The following is a 17105-nucleotide window of genomic DNA, read 5'->3' on the forward strand; positions in this document are numbered from 1 at the left end:
AATCAGCATAAAAAGTAAGCAGAGGCAAGAGCAAGCGGAAAAGCGTCTGCACTGTAAGAAAGATAAGCAACATCATCTGGTACTGCAATATTTGAAGAGCTGGAGCGGACTACCGGTGCTCTCCGTCAGCACATATACCACGTGAAATCACGTTACGCTCGTGTTGTGTTCAAGGAACCTGTCCTTGGCCAGGAAAAACAGGTACTCCCTTGTTTAATTATTTTGCGGTCTAGATTTCTTCTTCTTTTTTGAAGTGAGAAGTTGTCTGTCAGTCCGTGGGTGTTTCTCAATGTCGAGGACGCTTCCTTGGTAGGACATGTCTTCCGAGTCACTTCCTTCAGAAGCGAGGCAAGAATCCTTCCTAGCCTCGGAAAACGAAGAATGGTGGAACAGGCTAACAGGTGTGCAGGTGTGCATCATATGCGAGGCCCGCCTTAAATGGAACGCGATTTCCGCCAAAGATTTGGAAATTGGTCCGTGCGCAAAGCATTGTGGGGATTTTAAGACCGCGGAGGATACACATGTGCAGCCTCGAAATTTCTCGCTACGAAGGACGCCGGGCTCAGTAGAATTCCAAGGAGCCTGGACATTGGAACAGTCCTTCAGCGGGACTCGATGACGTAGCATCCTTGAAATAGTGGCTCTGGAGCATCCTTCCTTGACATTGAGAAACACCCCATGAGTCGGACTGACGGACCCCCCCCCCCCCCCCAAAACGAAAACTCTTCGGTTCTCCACGAATTACACAAGTCACCCAAATCAGTGTTAAAAAAGCGGGATGCACAGAGCATTTGCGCTCATCCTCTCAAGACGGAATTGACACCACAACTAACATTTATTTGTATGATTGATTGGTGGTGACGGGAAGTCATGCGACCTCATGTAGGATTACTTTATCTATTTACTCCTGGTAGTTGCATTGATGCTTCAGCTATTATAAAAGTGGTGTTAATAGGAGGAGATCATCCTGCTGAACTAAACGTGAACATATCATGCACTTGTGTTTGACACAGAGGTAGTCCTTGTAATGTCTGTTAAATGTTTTTATCAGATAATTATTAAAGGTCCCCTATTATACTGTTTTACATCAATATATTATAGGTCTCAGATATATATACAAAACATGTCTCTGAAGTGTTTGGCTCCAAATATCAAACAGATCATTGTAGCATGCCATAAACCCCTCTGTTTCAGCCCTGTTTCAAAAGTGCTGATTATCTGTCTGTTACTCTGTTAGGTGATTGGCTAATGGTTACACAAGCCAAAAAATCGTTATGACATCATAAAGTAGCCAAAATCGGATCAGCTCATTTTCAGACTAAATGGATCAGGACAAAAGTGAGCGAATATCTTTTCCTGAAACTTTCAGAATCTCTTTACGCAGAGGGGACACATGTTGATGTATGAGATTCAAGAAAAAGTGGATTTTGCATAATCGGTGACCTTTAAAACATGCCGTGTTCATATATGAAATTCACTTCAAGGCATAATTGTCTTTTGTGCATTGGCTACAGTGTAGATATGTCAATGAACAACTTAGGTCACAGGCTCCTCCAACAGTGCAACATATATATTAGGACATATATTGCACCTTTACTATACCTGTAAAACATGGAACAAATACACAAATAAAATCATTATTCAGCAAAGGGGTTCCATGACATAGCATGAGTAATGAAAATCTGGTTGGTTCAGTGTTCTACAAATATGTGTACATGTACAATGTATTATGTATTTAATTCCTCTGCTTATATTGCAATTCGGAAATTTCACCTCAACAATTCTACTGATTCAAAGCTTATCTCAATTAAGTACTATAGTTAACAGACTCATTTATAGTTCTATTATCTTAAAACGTCACTGTTATTGCGCAGCAGTAATTCAGCTAATATGACTTTGTTTAACTGGCTTTAAATGTCTGTGTACACCTGAAGTTTAAATAAAACTGACAATCTTGATTTGCAGATGATCCAAGTAATCTACAAAAACATTAAAACCTTGTGCACTGAGGGAAATTACATTGTCTTTGACCTGAAGCGTAATATATAATAATAATCACTTGTACTGTAATGTAACTACTTTCTCTTTACTCCTTTAATCCTAATTTGTAATACAAATGGAGTCCTGAAATGGCTCTACATGTGACACAGAACACAGCATCACTGTACACAGCATCTCTCAACACATTCAATTATACAATCTATACGCATGTGTGCTCAGAGCTACTATCCTTGCTGTTAAGATTATACCACCTAATTGCATTTTGCAGCATGGATAATATGATTATGTCTACTGAGACCAAATGTGGAAAGCCCAAATCTTGGCATGTTTGAAACTAGGGGGATTTGCTGTTAATACAATTATGCCTGATTGCTGGCTCTTTTTAATCTCCTCCATCTGGGCAAAAAGGAGATGAAAATACTGTAATAACCTAAACCAATGAATAGAATAGAATCGGAGGGATGAAACCCTCTGTAATGGTCACACATGCAGAGCACACTGCACACACAGTGAAATGTGGCCTCTGCATTTAACCCATCCTAGTACCAGGAGTCTAGTACTAGGAGCAGTGGGCAGCTATTGTACAGCGCCTGGGGAGCAATTGGAGTGGGTGGGGGGGTGTCCGGTGACTTGCTCAAGGGCACCACGGCAGGGCCCATGAGGTGAACTGGGACCTCTCCAAGTAGCAGTCCACACTCCATATTTAGGTCTGGTTGGGGACTTGAATCGGCAACCCTACGGCTCACAATCCAAGTCCCTACTGACTGAGCCACTGCCAGAATATTGTTCTGGTCAAAAAGTTTGTCGGTTGTAATTATTGAAAATATAACATATCAGCAGTGCGTTCATAGTCTTTCTAAGTATGTATCTGAGTGTCATTATGGCAAAGAACTGGAAACCAGGTACCCTGAATATCATCCAGCTTCATCCCCTTCACATCTGCTGTCCGACTTGCACTCTTTAGTTTATCATAGTGATATCAGCAGAAACAGGACCAAGTTACCAAGTTGTCATTTTCAGCTGCTGAGTTTAGCTTGTTATTCTGCTTACGTTAGCTAAATAGCATAATCAGAAAACACAACTGAGGATAGTACAATGACAATCAGTTTTTTTTGGTATTTGCTCATGAATGATAAAATAACATTTTGAACTGCTAAATAATGTAGGTCTGTAATTAGGCAAGATCGTCTTGGACCATTGTACCAAATGTTATGGTCCATTACATTTGCTTCTCAAACTGAGAAAGAAAAAAGCTGTCTGTCCTTCCAATCTAATCTAAATAATATGCATCTCTTCTTTCTTTTTTCACGAGCTGCATTATGATGAGGGGGGCATGTCTGGCAGAGATAAAGAGTAAATATAGTTGAGTAAGCTACGTGATAAGATGCATCGTTTTGGCAAGTTCTCTTGCTACCGCTAACAGCCGATGCTAGCACAACACAGTCTCACGGGATTTCGTGTTATAGTCACGAAATTAATCTATTGATTCGTGTTCACCACGATTTCGCAATTGTTTTCGTGTCACACAGAACTATTTTAAAAGCAATGTAAATAATGACAAATTAGAAGGAAAAAAAGATGACAAAAAATACAGATTTCCGTATTCTGAGGCTCTTTTCCCCCTTTCTTTTCCTCACGGATGGCAAAAAAAACTCCGACATTATACAATTTAAAATAAAAGGGTTAGGTTTAGGGTTAAATATTGAGTAAGACATTTTTTTTATGAACCACACAGCTTCTGGTATTCCAAGACCCGACCGGACAAAAAGACGTGGTGCAGGCACGAAACATACTACCTTTTAAAATCGTTCTGTGTGACACAAAACAAATACGAAATAAAATAAATAAATAAAACAGATTAAATTAATTTCGTAACTATAACACAAAATGTCGTGATACTGGGTTGGCTAGCAACCTTGCCCACACAATTTCCATGTTTCTGGCCACAATGTGCAAGTACATTGGTTCTAGTGTGATATCACTTTTGAAAATATGTGTTTTCTTTCCATACTGTAGGTTCCTTCCCCCACCATCTCCAATTTACTTAACCATGCCTCCCACGTGAGCTTTGTGGGCACTTGAGGTTGCATTTAGGAAAACTGCGGCAACCAGTGTTGAGTTTTCATGACTGTGACACACAGCCATTCTGACAGGCAAGGTTTATTGATAGCCCTGTGAAGTATTCATGAAACCTCTGCTTCTTTATTCAAGGCCTGAGCGCTCTCTTGTTAACCATGGATGCCGAGACAAAGCTCTGATTTATGGCAATGCTTTATTTGACAGCCACCTTTCCTTGGCAACGTTTTGGGATTTTTTGTTTTGCATACTAGAAGCATCCTTAACGCTGTTCTCTTTGGCTTTGTGCAAACTTCTTTTTATTTAGATCACAGCCAAACCTTAGGCCAACATTCATCCTCCATTCATTAAAATCTGACGGGCTTGAATCGTGTTTTTGCGTTTCTATCACAAAAACTGAAAATATGAGAAATTTGACGGAAGAGAGAAACAGGCAAGCAACCTCAAGACAGAAAAGTTGGGATGGGAATGGGAATTAATACAACCAACTCTGCACCTTGTCAGAAACTTGCAATACCTTTAACATTTCAAGTTTAAACATATTCAAACTACCTCCTTCCGAGATGTCCATCCAGCAGTGGTCAGATAGTGTTATCCTTAAGTTCAGTCCGCATTGCACTATGTGAGGTGAGTTCTTAGATTGGTTGTCCTAGTCATTTAATGAATGTAAAAACCTGTAACCAAAAACCTCAGATATAAAAGATTGAGAGACTATCACTGCGTATCAGGTTTTAATTAATGACATTATTGACTCCATTCATCACACCAAACTGGGACAATTATTAAAACGTGGTGCTACTGATCAGAAATGATGGCTTACAAGAAGTCAAAATTAAACAAATTAAACAGAATAACAGTATCTGTTTGTATGTGACAATCTCTCTAGCAAAATAAGCCAACCAAAGGGAGCTATGTTTAGAGAGTATATAAAAGCTCCTGGTGATACAAACTATTATGCAAAACCACCCTATACCTATATTGCCTACTTAAAGTATTCAACGTTTTTGTAGTATTTACCTAGATAAATCAATAATTAAATAATTCGTCTCCATTCACAGTAGGGCTTAAGAAAAAGGAGCCTCACTTGCATGGCCATTCTCGATTTCCTCAAAGAAAGAAAATCAATGATGCTATTGATGAATGCATCTGCAAAAGCAATTAACACTTATGACTTTTAAATTCTTCCCTGGAAGCTTCAATATCACGGTGTTAGAGACAGGGTGCAAAAGATTAAGAGGAAACCATTTTGTATGTAAATGTGACAAATCTCAAAGTAAACCATTCAATATGGCATCCCCCAGGCATCCATTTTAGGACCACTGCCCATTATACTGTATATTGAGTTATTTTGGTAATTTCTTCTGCATTCTACAAAAGGTATGGTTGCACATTCTTAATGCTCTTGGAAATAGTCTCAATAAGTACCTAATTACATGATCTACACATAACTTAAATGCAAGAAATTATTTGTGAACTCCATTATTTTTCACTATAAAAGGAAAACAAAATATCGTTATGTTTGTATCAATATCCAGATATTGAGAGAGTAAAGTTAATCAAATTCCGTTTTGGGTAAAAGGTTAAATAAGCTACAGGCTTCCGAAGCTTACAGAGTGTATTCTTTTTTTAACAATGCCCGTCTATTGTATAATTTTGTAAATATGTTCAATGACCAGTGTTGTGCTAGTTACTGAAAACCAGTAACTAGTTACCATTACTAGTTACTTCATTTCAAAAGTAACTCAGTTACTTTACTAGTTACTTAAACCCAACAGTAATGCGTTACTGTGAAAAGTAACGTTTTCGTTACTTGAAAAAAGGGCTCCCATTAATGCCCTTATAGCCTTCATTTCAGTACTGTCATTGCATTGGAGAATAATACAATCTGTTGATCAACTTGACATGCATTATATGCAATCTGGATTGCATCGATATTAGCTGGCTTTCCATTTTTGTATATTCTTTCTCCAGGTAGTTGGAAAAAGTTTTCCGTCCCATATGCCGTGTGCCGCCCGGACATGGTATCATGCTAACTAGCTCCCTGAAAGCGGGTGACTCCACTGTAGCAATAGCCTGCATGTGTTCTACAACATACCGTGCGATGGCTTTATCGACTTTTCCCTGGCCAGCAGTCCCTTGGTTAAAATCCAGCCGCTGTTGCTTAGGTGGAGGTGGAGTGGCGTCGGCTGAGTCTCTGTGGTCTTAGCTACTAGCTTCGTCCCAGCATGTTGTTTTTGCAGATGTTTTAAGAGATTTGAATTACTGGTTTGGGCAGTAGATAGGATCTTTGACCCGCCAGGACACAACTTACATTTAACAGAAACTTTCTTTTCTTTGTGCTCGACAAAAGTGAAATAGTGAGAATATCTCCAGGTGGAGAAACTAGACTTGAGCTCCGCCGCTGCCATGATAGTCTTGTTAGTAAACAACACAAACACGCCCACAGCCCGTCTCCGCATGTGACACAGGAAGTATCTAAGTACATTTACTCAAGTACTTAAGTACAGTTCTCATCTCTGTTCGCCTGGCTGTTGACTATATAAAAAAAACTAACGCAGTAACGGAGTAACGCACCATGTAGTAACGGTAACTGAGTTACTGAATTTAAAAAGTAATGCGTTAGAGTACTAGTTACTGCCAAAAATAACGGCGTTACAGTAACGCGTTACTTGTAACGCGTTAGTCCCAACACTGTCAATGACAGATACCTTATTCCATTGCTTATTTTTAAAACTAGGGAAAATAAAGGGTCGAAAACGAATACTTAATGTAAAGCCTTTCCAATAATCCTACATAAATATATTTTATCTGCTTTTGAAAAGCGCTTATGGGAGCATCTGCTAATAACATGTCCAGTTTTGAATTAACTAAATAACTAGCTTTTCTACTCTGAGAACTATTGAAATCTTACTGTTATTTTTCCCTAATGCATTTTGCTACATATTACTTAGATTGCGCTGAGCCAGTATGGAAATTGAAGTTAAGACCAGTTAAGTAAACAGGAGGTTTCGTGTTAACACATAAAACCTAGCTATTGAATAACCATGATACTACATTCTGTGGACATCTGCCTTCCTGTTAGATAAACACATGGACCAGGAAAACAATCTGTTTTGTGCACATCATACATCAAGCTTTCCTTTTTGTTTGGTCAGTTCATTGATTGGTCACCCACTGCAGTGTTGAGGACATATTTAAATATAGATTAATCTATTAGGTGTTTTAACTGTAGAGATGCAACACTTACTTTGGTTAATGCATTGGTTGGGTTGTTTTTCTCTTAATCTGAATTTAGTTGCCCAGGACATCCCCAAGTTCCTCAGGCCAGGTTCAGTTCCTATGCCCTGAAAAATATGCAGTTTCCTGCTTTATGCTAAGCTAACCAACTGCTTGCAGGTGTCTTGATCCTCATCTTTCTTTCTGAGAGACTGTGGGTGTTTCTCAATGTTGAGGAAGGATCCTTCAGAGCCACTATTTCAAGGATGCTACGTCATCGAATCTCGCCGAAGGACTGTTCCAATGTCCAGGCAGTGGCGCCAGCAGGGGGGGGTGGTGGCATGGCCACCCTGATATATTTGTTGGCCCCCCCCACTGGCCCCCCCCACCACACACACCGCCTCGCCAGTCACGTATGCGTATTAGTTTATCTGATATTTAACAACAAATACACAGCCAGCGAGTCGCTTGATTTGAGCTTCCAACGCTCACACTGCAGCCCCTCCCTCTCCCTCTGCTACCATGGTAACTCTCTGATACTCGGCGCACCACTCTGATACTCGCGCGCACCACTCTGAGATTCGCACAGACAGCAGCAGGTTGCAGCAAATGTTTCTTTCTACTGACTGGACTGGAGTTGACAAAAATCCACCAGACTTCTAGAAGGTAAGTCATATTTGTTCGTTGCCTGTTAAGCCCTACAACACTTTAGGCTTTAGTGTGTTAGCTTTAGGTAGCAAAAAACGGAGATATGCCTACCTTTAGCTGTTATTCTGATCAAAATGTGTGTTCAATGGCATTAAAACGAGAAAAACGCTGGAAGACCTGGAAAACAGGCTCGGGGCTCAGTAAAGGCTGGATTGGCTTCAGGTATAATTCGTCTGTAAACACACTTTGGCGGCTATCCTAGTTAGCGTTAGTTTAGCTTGCTAAGCTAACGTTAGCTGATGTCGGTATGCTGGGCTGGTGTAATGCGTAGGCTACTATTAATCACTGCTGTGTGTAATGTCAATTTGCAGAAAATGAAGAGAAAGTCAACAGACATCTCTTCTTATTTGAAGAAGAAGATGAGTAAAGGAGAGACAGAGCTGGCAGGGGAGCAGCAGCATAGGGCTAGTGAGGAGATGGCCATACATGCTAGAAAGTACATGTGGAACACTTTTGTAAAAGTGAAACTAAAACCTAAGTACAGTTTTATTAATGTGATTGTGACCTTTGTAATCATTTAAGTCTTCTACACACTTTAGGTCTGCAGCTCCTTCAAAATGAAACGAGAATCTATGCAGTTTTTCCTCTTCTGTGTTCTGAGGTTATGAGCCGACCATTAGTCAAGTTTGTTTTCATAATGTTCTGTATGCTAATTCAAAAAAAGGGTAACCAGTTTGTTTATAAAATATATACATTTTCAAAACAAATGGAATACAAGCTATATGTATTACTCTCTCCCCACAGTGGACTAAACTAAAAAAATAGAAATATGTCTCGTCACCTATTTTCTGTCTAACACACTGTCGGTGTTTTGTATCATTTATAATGTTTTTAATTTGCTATAAAGGTCAATAATAGATGGTGTTTTTGTGTTCAATCATAGTATGTATTTACCATTTTACCCCTTGTGTTTTTGGGTCCTGTTGAAATAAAATAGTCATGTTTTAAAACTTGATTTAATAAAGTAATGTCAATCATCTTTGATCCCAGTGTGACAAACAGCTTTGTTTATAACCTAGAGACATAATATAACTGAAGAACATGTTGTGTTGCTGTTGTGTATTGTATGTGTTGAGAATGCTGAACATTTTGTGCCTTACAATAAAGGAACTTGTTTAAATTAAGCTGTATTTGTCTTTTTACAAGTAAAGAACAACTAGCATATATAAAAAACAAAACAATAAATCACCAACACATCATAACACAAAACAAGGTTATTTTAAATGTTGTTTGAAGTAAAATGTTAACTATCCGTATTATATTCACTTCAGATGAATAGTATCAGAAAATGTAAAATAAGAAACCAAAATATATCAGTAGGTGATTCTCTTTGCCATTGTTTTCATCTAGTCTATACTTTTACAACAATTAAATGCTTGGTTTTAGTGGGCCACCCCAAGATTTTCAGTGGCCCCATTTGGCCACCCCTATGAACAATCTCTGGAGGCGCCACTGTGTCCAGGATCCTTGGAATTCTACCGAGGACTGAGTCCTTCGTTGCAGGAAATTTCGAGGATACACATGTGTATCCTCCGCGGTCTTAAAAGCCCCACAATGCTTTGCGCATGGACCAATTTCCAACATCTTTGGTGGAAAATGGCTGAATCCAGGCAGTACACATTTAAATGTAAGTATGTTCAGTGGCGTAGTAAATGTGCACATGACTTGTGTTTAAAGTTTATAGTCCGTTTGAGTTTTGTGTGAACGCAAACCGAACCTTCTGAAAAATGAAACAATGCAACAAACTGTCGTATGGCGCGCACCAGAGAAGCAGACTATTAGGTTTGAATGAGACCTTAGAGCGTTTTGCACCTAAATAAATAATTCAAATGAACCTTGTTTTGACTTTGCGTCTTTTGTTTATATTTGTGGGTTATGCTACAATGTGCACCAATATGTGTAAAAAAGGTTTGCAGACATCAAGTATGATATATGAATGGAAAGGATGTACAGAAAGACTTTTTTGGAAAACTATGAGAATGAAGAAAGGTGATTGAAGATGAGAAATTATAGTAAATGTACGTGTAAGTAAGTAGGAATTACTTGCAGAAACTATTTAAAGGATAATCATTGGTCAGCAGCAAGTAAGGGGTGAGAATTACAAGCATTTGCTTCCTCCTGCTCCCTTTCGGACACATATGATTTATTATGAATATTGTTGTTGAATATATACATATTAATATGAACATTTTTGTTCAATATATAAATATTATTATGAATATTGATAAATACTGTATTCTAACAAACGGTATTCTGTTTTTCACATTTGTTTTTTTTATTCGTTTTTTTAATCTGTTCGAAATAAAGATGGAAATGAAAAATGAAATGAAATACACATTGTATTATTGATTGGTGATGGTGATTTTATGATTTTCTTATGGCTGCTTATCCTCCAGGTCTTTTTCAAGGCTGGAAACAGAAGGAGAACGTTTTATGTTAGTTTAGTGGTTCTGTCCTGGAGAGATGATCATTTGACCAAATACAGTTACTCAAATACATCTTCGCAAATCACTTACAGTATGAGTCTTCAAACAAATCGTGGGGCCTTGCCTATGACGCACACCTGCACACTTGCTAGCCTGTTCCATTCTTCGTTCTCCGATGCTAGGAAGGATTCTTGCCTAGCCTCTGAAGGACCTGACTAGGAAGAACATGTCCTACCAAAGAAGCATTCTCGACATTGAGAAACACCCTGTGGCTTCTACAGTAGTGGGTTTGTGTGTGACAATCGGAAGATACTTTTCTTACCAAAGCATAATAAAAGCTCTCTATTCTTCCACATGTTCAGGTGAAAACTGATCTGAAATTAAGTACATTTACTAGTGCTGGGGGGAAACGATTATTTTGAAAACGATTAATCGGGCGATTATTTGATCGATTAGTCGACTAATCTAACGATTATTTTTCTGTTGTTCAATTCATAAAAAACGTAATGTAAAAAAAAATTGTTTCACGATACTGTGTCTCAGGGGATCTTAATATTTAAGAACCTATTAATGTGTTATACCAGATTAACGGAAATAATCTCAGCTAATTGACGATACAAATGTACCAAAACAAAACACAAGTCTCATAAGAAGCATTTAAATGACCCCTGAGCGAAAAAAAATCCTAACGGACATTGGCACAGAACTCAAGATAAAAGTACCCTTATTACTTATCGTAGCTGCACATACAATATATCCGATTAAAGCTGAGACTCCACATATTATGTAGGTATATAGTATCATCACTGAGTGATCCGGACTCGCGACAGCAGAAGCAAATACAGTTATCACAACACGTACATTCACAGAGCTTCTAGGGAGATCGTCTCACCACCGTAGCTGTCAATCTGATCAAAAGACGTGTTCAATGGCATTAAAATGAGAAAAAATGCGGCTGAATCGGTGCATCCATAGGTTTTTAACGTCTATGTATAAAAAAAAGTATTGAATTTATAATCCATAATTCCATTTTTATGTAAAAATCGGAGAGCAAATGCTAGCTGCTAATGGTAGCCACCAGAGCTAGCTGCTGCTTTTGCTAGGCTATGCAGCAGTCTCAGTGAGATATAAATATATAAATATCTTTGCGTTTTGGACTAACTTTAAAATATTCCCATGCTTTTGAAGACCTAGGGCGAGATGTTTTCGTTTGGGGGCTTCGTGCGCAATCCTGTGAGGAGGAGGTGGTAGCCGTTTCAGTCTCCATTGTGTTTGAAGTGCGATTGCGAACTGCTTGTTGCTTTGGGTGACCCACGTGTGTGTAGCGACGCGTCAACGCGGAAATATGTCGTCGACGATATTTTGAAGTTGACGCGTCGTCGACGCGTCGCTACAGCACTAGCATTTACACATCCAAATATATTGAGGAACAAAGCATGGAAATGGTGTTGATGATTTCCACCCTCCAATTGGTTTACCTTACTAACAATATACATGATTTCATCTATAACCTCAGGTAACAGTTTTACATTTTTTTTTACAAATACATGTAAGAATTAAATGTGTACTGCAATATCTTAATAACGCAAATGAAAAAGAGCATGTTGATGCAGATTGACACAATGAGTGCACCTACTATTGTGGGGGCATCAGTCATAGCTGAAGCTCATTCACTGAAAGCATACCTGCAAATCCATTTAATCTTCCATTCCTCCTGTGTTACTGTAGGGCTGCTGGGAGTATTAACTTAAAGAGCAACTTGCAGGTTAGATACACCAGTGAATAAATGTGTAGGAAAATGATGTATACACTAGATTTTCATAAAAATATACATACATATACACTAGTGACATCTGGCGTAGTTTTTGTAAGACATTTTTACTCCTGCATAAAAAAAGACCACCCGCGTGTGACGTCACATGGGGGAGAGCGGCCGGTCTAACGTATTAATAAACATGGATCACAATTAGTTTTGACACAGAAGAGGTTGAAAATGTATATTCGAATGCATATGACCATATAATATATACCATATAATTATGAGCCTGCTGCAAGAGACCAGGAGCAGCCAAGGATTTGAACAAATAACGGCCATCGGCAAGAAATGGAGCTGTGGTGTGAGGAGAACCAGTGGAGAACAGGGCAGCTGTCTTGGTGAGTGACCGGCGTTAGCTACAGTTAATGTTAGCTAAAGTTAATGTTAGCTAAAGTTAGTCACATCACGACATTGTAAAGTTAGCTATCATATATCAGGCTATAACTGAAGTAGTATTGATAATATAGTAACGTTACTGGCAGGACTGTTGATACTGATCCATAACAGAAACTAATGGGCAGGTATCAGCCGCATATCGCGTTACCTAATGCAACTCCACACTACGTCTTACGGTGCTGTGTACCGGAGGGGAGAGAGAGAGGAGCGAAGGAGGGGAGAGAGAGAGAGGAGCGAAAGGGGGGAGAGAGAGAGAGGAGCGAAGGAGGGGAGAGAGAGAGGAGCGAAGGAGGGGAGAGAGAGAGAGGAGCGAAAGGGGAGAGAGAGATGTAATACGGTTTCCTGATAAACGTTTTGTTTGATAGGCCTCAGCTGTGGAGAGTATGTGCTGCAGCGAGGCGGATGCACCTCGCACAACGCACCCAGGAACGAACGCTAGCTCCGGTCCTTTTCCTGTTATGGAAACTGTGGACTTGATGTCCTGACAGGCTGGAGTTTGTGCAACCTGCACAAACTCCAGCTCACCATGATTACAAATGGTGAAATGCAATGTAAAATTACGGAAAAAATACCAGCTCACTAAATCACAACTCCTCAAACCAACTACAAACTACTACCGCGGATTGGGCAGAGAAGTAGTCCGAGAAAGTTGCTCCCCCATGTGACGTAATATGACGCGTTTGACGTATGACGTTAAAAAAAAGCAGTTTTTGGTAGCAGAGCTCAAAACGGCTCCTTTCCCCTCTGAATTCCTGCCCTTATGTCTCGTAAAACATTTCAAATCCTGCATTAACTTTTTTTATTGTAATTTTCAGGCAAGGTTAAGCATACATCTTGTAAAAAAAAAACCTGCAAGTTGCTCTTTAACATGTATTCATTTCTCATTTAAGATTTCTTATTAATTTTGTAATGTCTAATAGTACCCACATCAATGAAATATTCATGGTGACCGAGGTGGGCCCTACACTCTAAACATTAGATTCAGTGTTTTCTGCCAGGCTTAGATCCCAAAGGTACAACTTGTCAGGATGATTACAGTGGTAACATTGCTATTTTAATAATACAAGACATGTTCCGGGTGAATCTCCGTAAGCTACCCTCTCCGAGAGCTTTCGCCTTATGTTATCGAGTCAGGCATGTTGCATAACTTGCGTGTGCTGTGTGATATCAACAGTATTAAAAAAACAAAACAAGTGTAAAGTCAGTATTTTATTTTAGAAACGAAGAATAAAGGATCATGTTTAATGAAATATCTAACCCCCTCACTACACTAGCTTTTTTGCATACAGTACTATTGCAAAGCCAGTATATTACCAGACTATTAGGTTAGGTAATCCATATAGAATGCAGTTGAAGGCTGATGGTGTGAGAATGAATTGGTGGTGAACATCATCATCTTCCTTTGAGTCAGTGAGGAGAGCTGGATCTGCAGAGGAGAGTCGAATAAATCAATAACAATATCTGAGGGTTATACTGCAATCCAGCTGTGCAGGATTGATACTTTGAATGATCCATTTTTGTGGAGACCACATCTTTAGTGCTTTAGGGTAAATTTGAGTGCATTTCATTTTCATGACATGACTGCAACTCTTATTAATAATAATACATGGCTTATGAATGCGCATGACTAGTTATGAGCTAGGGATTGACCGATGGAGCTTGTGACTACCTATACTCAAAAATAAACTCTAGGGGTTTCTCAATACACTTTTATTGACAATGACTGGTGTTCCCCAAAGCTCTATTTTAGGTCCTACACTTTTTAATCTTTACATGCTTCCACTTGGACATGTCATCGGGGAAGACGGCATACATTTCCATAGTTATGCTGATGACATATTTTTAACTGTATTTTTGATATTAAGCATTGGATGACTGAGAATTTTCTAGAGCTCAATCAACCAAGGTAAACCAAAAACTGAGCTCTTAATTGTTGGTTCTAGAGCTCAGAGAGACATTTGGTTCAGCACTTCATAAATTAAATGTAAAACCTTGCCAACAAGTTGAGAACAAAGTGATATTTTTTAATCAGAGCTTTGAGCATGACATATCAGAAATATAACAAAAACAGCATTTTATTATTTCATGAATATTGCCATGAAGTTTGACCGTTTCTCTCTCAGGCCAGTACAGAGACACTAATGCACACTTTTATAACATGTAGGATCGATTACGGCAATGCACTACTTTCTGGTCCGCCTAAAAATTATACTACAAAGCGACAGCTACTGCAAAACTCAGCTGCTCGTGTTTTAACAAGGACCAGAAACAGAGCACACATCACCCCGATTTTAAAGTCTCTGCAATGGCTCCCTGTGAGCAACAGAATCCATTTTTAGATACTTTTATTGGTTTTTAAAGCTCTTAATGGTCTTGGGCTTAGCTATTTATGGGATATGGTTTTAACCTATGCGCCCTCTAGAGCCCTGAGGTTTTCTGGTACCTTTTAATTATCCCAAAGAAGACCCGTGGTGAGGCGTCTTTTTATTATTACGGCCCACGACTGTGGAACAGCCTCCCAGAGGAACTGGGCAGCAGTGAGCGTTAACATTTTTAAGAGCAAATTCAAGAAACACCTTTTTAATTTAGCTTTTAACTGAATTGTATTTTATATTTATTAATCTTATTTTATTTCTTATTTGATTGTCACTTTATTATTATTGTATTTCTTTTCACTATGTGTATGTGTGTGTATATTTATATATATATACACACAAAATAATAGTTACAGCTAATAATCAACTGCAGTCATGATGTATAGTAGTCCATGCAGAATAATAAGTTATTATTGGATGGGTTCAATAATTTGACATATCCCCCTCTGTCTGAAACCAGAGCACAGTCAGCTCTGATTGGTTTGCTAGATGGCTCTGTTGTGATTGGTCAACTGCTTCGAGATACTGTATGTTCCACCCCTTAGAAAATAATGCACAATGTGTTGGAGCTCTAACCAATATAAGCCAGAGTGTTACATAGTGATGTCATTATGTAGGGGAACAGGGATCTTAGCCTTTTGCAGACCATTTGCATGCACAAAAGTGTATATAACACACTACAGGAAAAGGAAATTACAATATGCATAAAAAGGCCTCTTTAACTTTGTTTTCGGTGCGTGTTGTGCCTTCTTTGCAAATGAATTGTACTCAAAATACATAGTGAAGAAGTTAGAATAGTTACACAATATTTGTATATGTGTACTTTAATTGTTATCACTATTTCCTTTTTCAGATATCATTGTTATCTTTTTTTTTGTATATAAAGAGCTCCTATATGAGTCCTTACAGTACATTTTCTAGGTGTGTTTAGGTCAGTATAGATAGTCATTATGTTTTATAAGCTATCAGTCAACCCGTTAGTTAAAACAAATCAAGAGCATCTATAGGACTCTTATACTTTTGTATAAGTCACATGAATATTGTTTTAGTACAGTTGACCAGAACGCTATGTGTGTATTCATAAAGCATTATTGAAGCTTTATATTTCACTATGATTACCATCCTAATGCACTATGTGCTCTTTTCAGAAAGCAAAGGGACCACAGCCTAACATACAGAGAAAGTGTTGTCTGTAAAGCACCAATTATAAAACACACATGGACTTTAGTGTGTGTATAGTAAATAGGCTAAATGATGTTATGAGTTTGAAATACAGTACCATAGGATCCTGTAACCTTGTGCTGTGGTGTCGCTGAGCGGTCCCCTCTCCTCAGGGCCTGGATGCTCTGGCCAGAGGTCTGTCTGACCCTCAGCAGATCTGCACACACACATTATATAATTGTAACTCATGAAAATCCCCACAGGCATAAAGTAAATGTTTAAAGAGGCTAACTTGCAATATATAAGGTTGATTTACTTAAAGGCAAATGCAAAACATACTGTCTAGTACATGGGCCAGATTGTGTGTGTTCTGTTGGATGCTGCTGTGCCACTGGTTTAGCACAATGGAGCCGACTCCACCCAAACTCAGCAGCAGTGCAGTCTGCAGGGGCTTCTCCAGGTCCAACTGTCCTGCACTGGAGAGGAGAGAATTAAAAAAATGTTCAGAGAGCTTCTAGTTATTAATACTGTACCTACCAAAAACTGTTATAATATATATATATATATATACATCTACTGTATTTTTGGTGCATTCTCTAGGTCTATTTCAGAGTTCCCGTTAGCCGGTAATTACCGGACTACGACCGGTAAAATATGCTGAAGACCGGCAAATCTAAATCTCTCCGGTCAAAGTGTCCGTTAAAAATAATTTCCGTTTAGCGCAATACCGCATCAGTTGCGCCATTTATGTGACAGACAAGAATAGTCAACTCTAATGTCTAACACTTAATGTGGAGAGAGAGATGTCCTGTATGGGTTGATTGTGCGTTGATCTGTTGGTAATGCCTCGGGGTTCCGGTGGGCATGTAAACAAATGCATAATTATGAGGGGCCGTGTAGGCCAAAATGCAAACTCACCTCACACACACA

At 38.9% G+C, this 17105-nt stretch overlaps 1 protein-coding gene across 1 annotated transcript in view; it reads right to left on the minus strand.

The window, feature by feature from the left end:
* Positions 1-13835: 13835 nt before the first annotated feature.
* Positions 13836-17105, minus strand: part of LOC117550317 (cilia- and flagella-associated protein 46) — a 141786-nt gene continuing 138516 nt past the window's right edge. Inside the window, 3 exon segments of the mRNA XM_034222699.1 lie at positions 13836-14065; positions 16294-16392; positions 16515-16651. Coding sequence (XP_034078590.1) covers positions 13950-14065; positions 16294-16392; positions 16515-16651 — 352 coding nt within the window. The 3' untranslated portion in view covers positions 13836-13949.

Source organism: Gymnodraco acuticeps, unplaced genomic scaffold (genome assembly GCF_902827175.1).
Source record: "Gymnodraco acuticeps unplaced genomic scaffold, fGymAcu1.1, whole genome shotgun sequence".
Taxonomy (NCBI): domain Eukaryota; kingdom Metazoa; phylum Chordata; class Actinopteri; order Perciformes; family Bathydraconidae; genus Gymnodraco; species Gymnodraco acuticeps.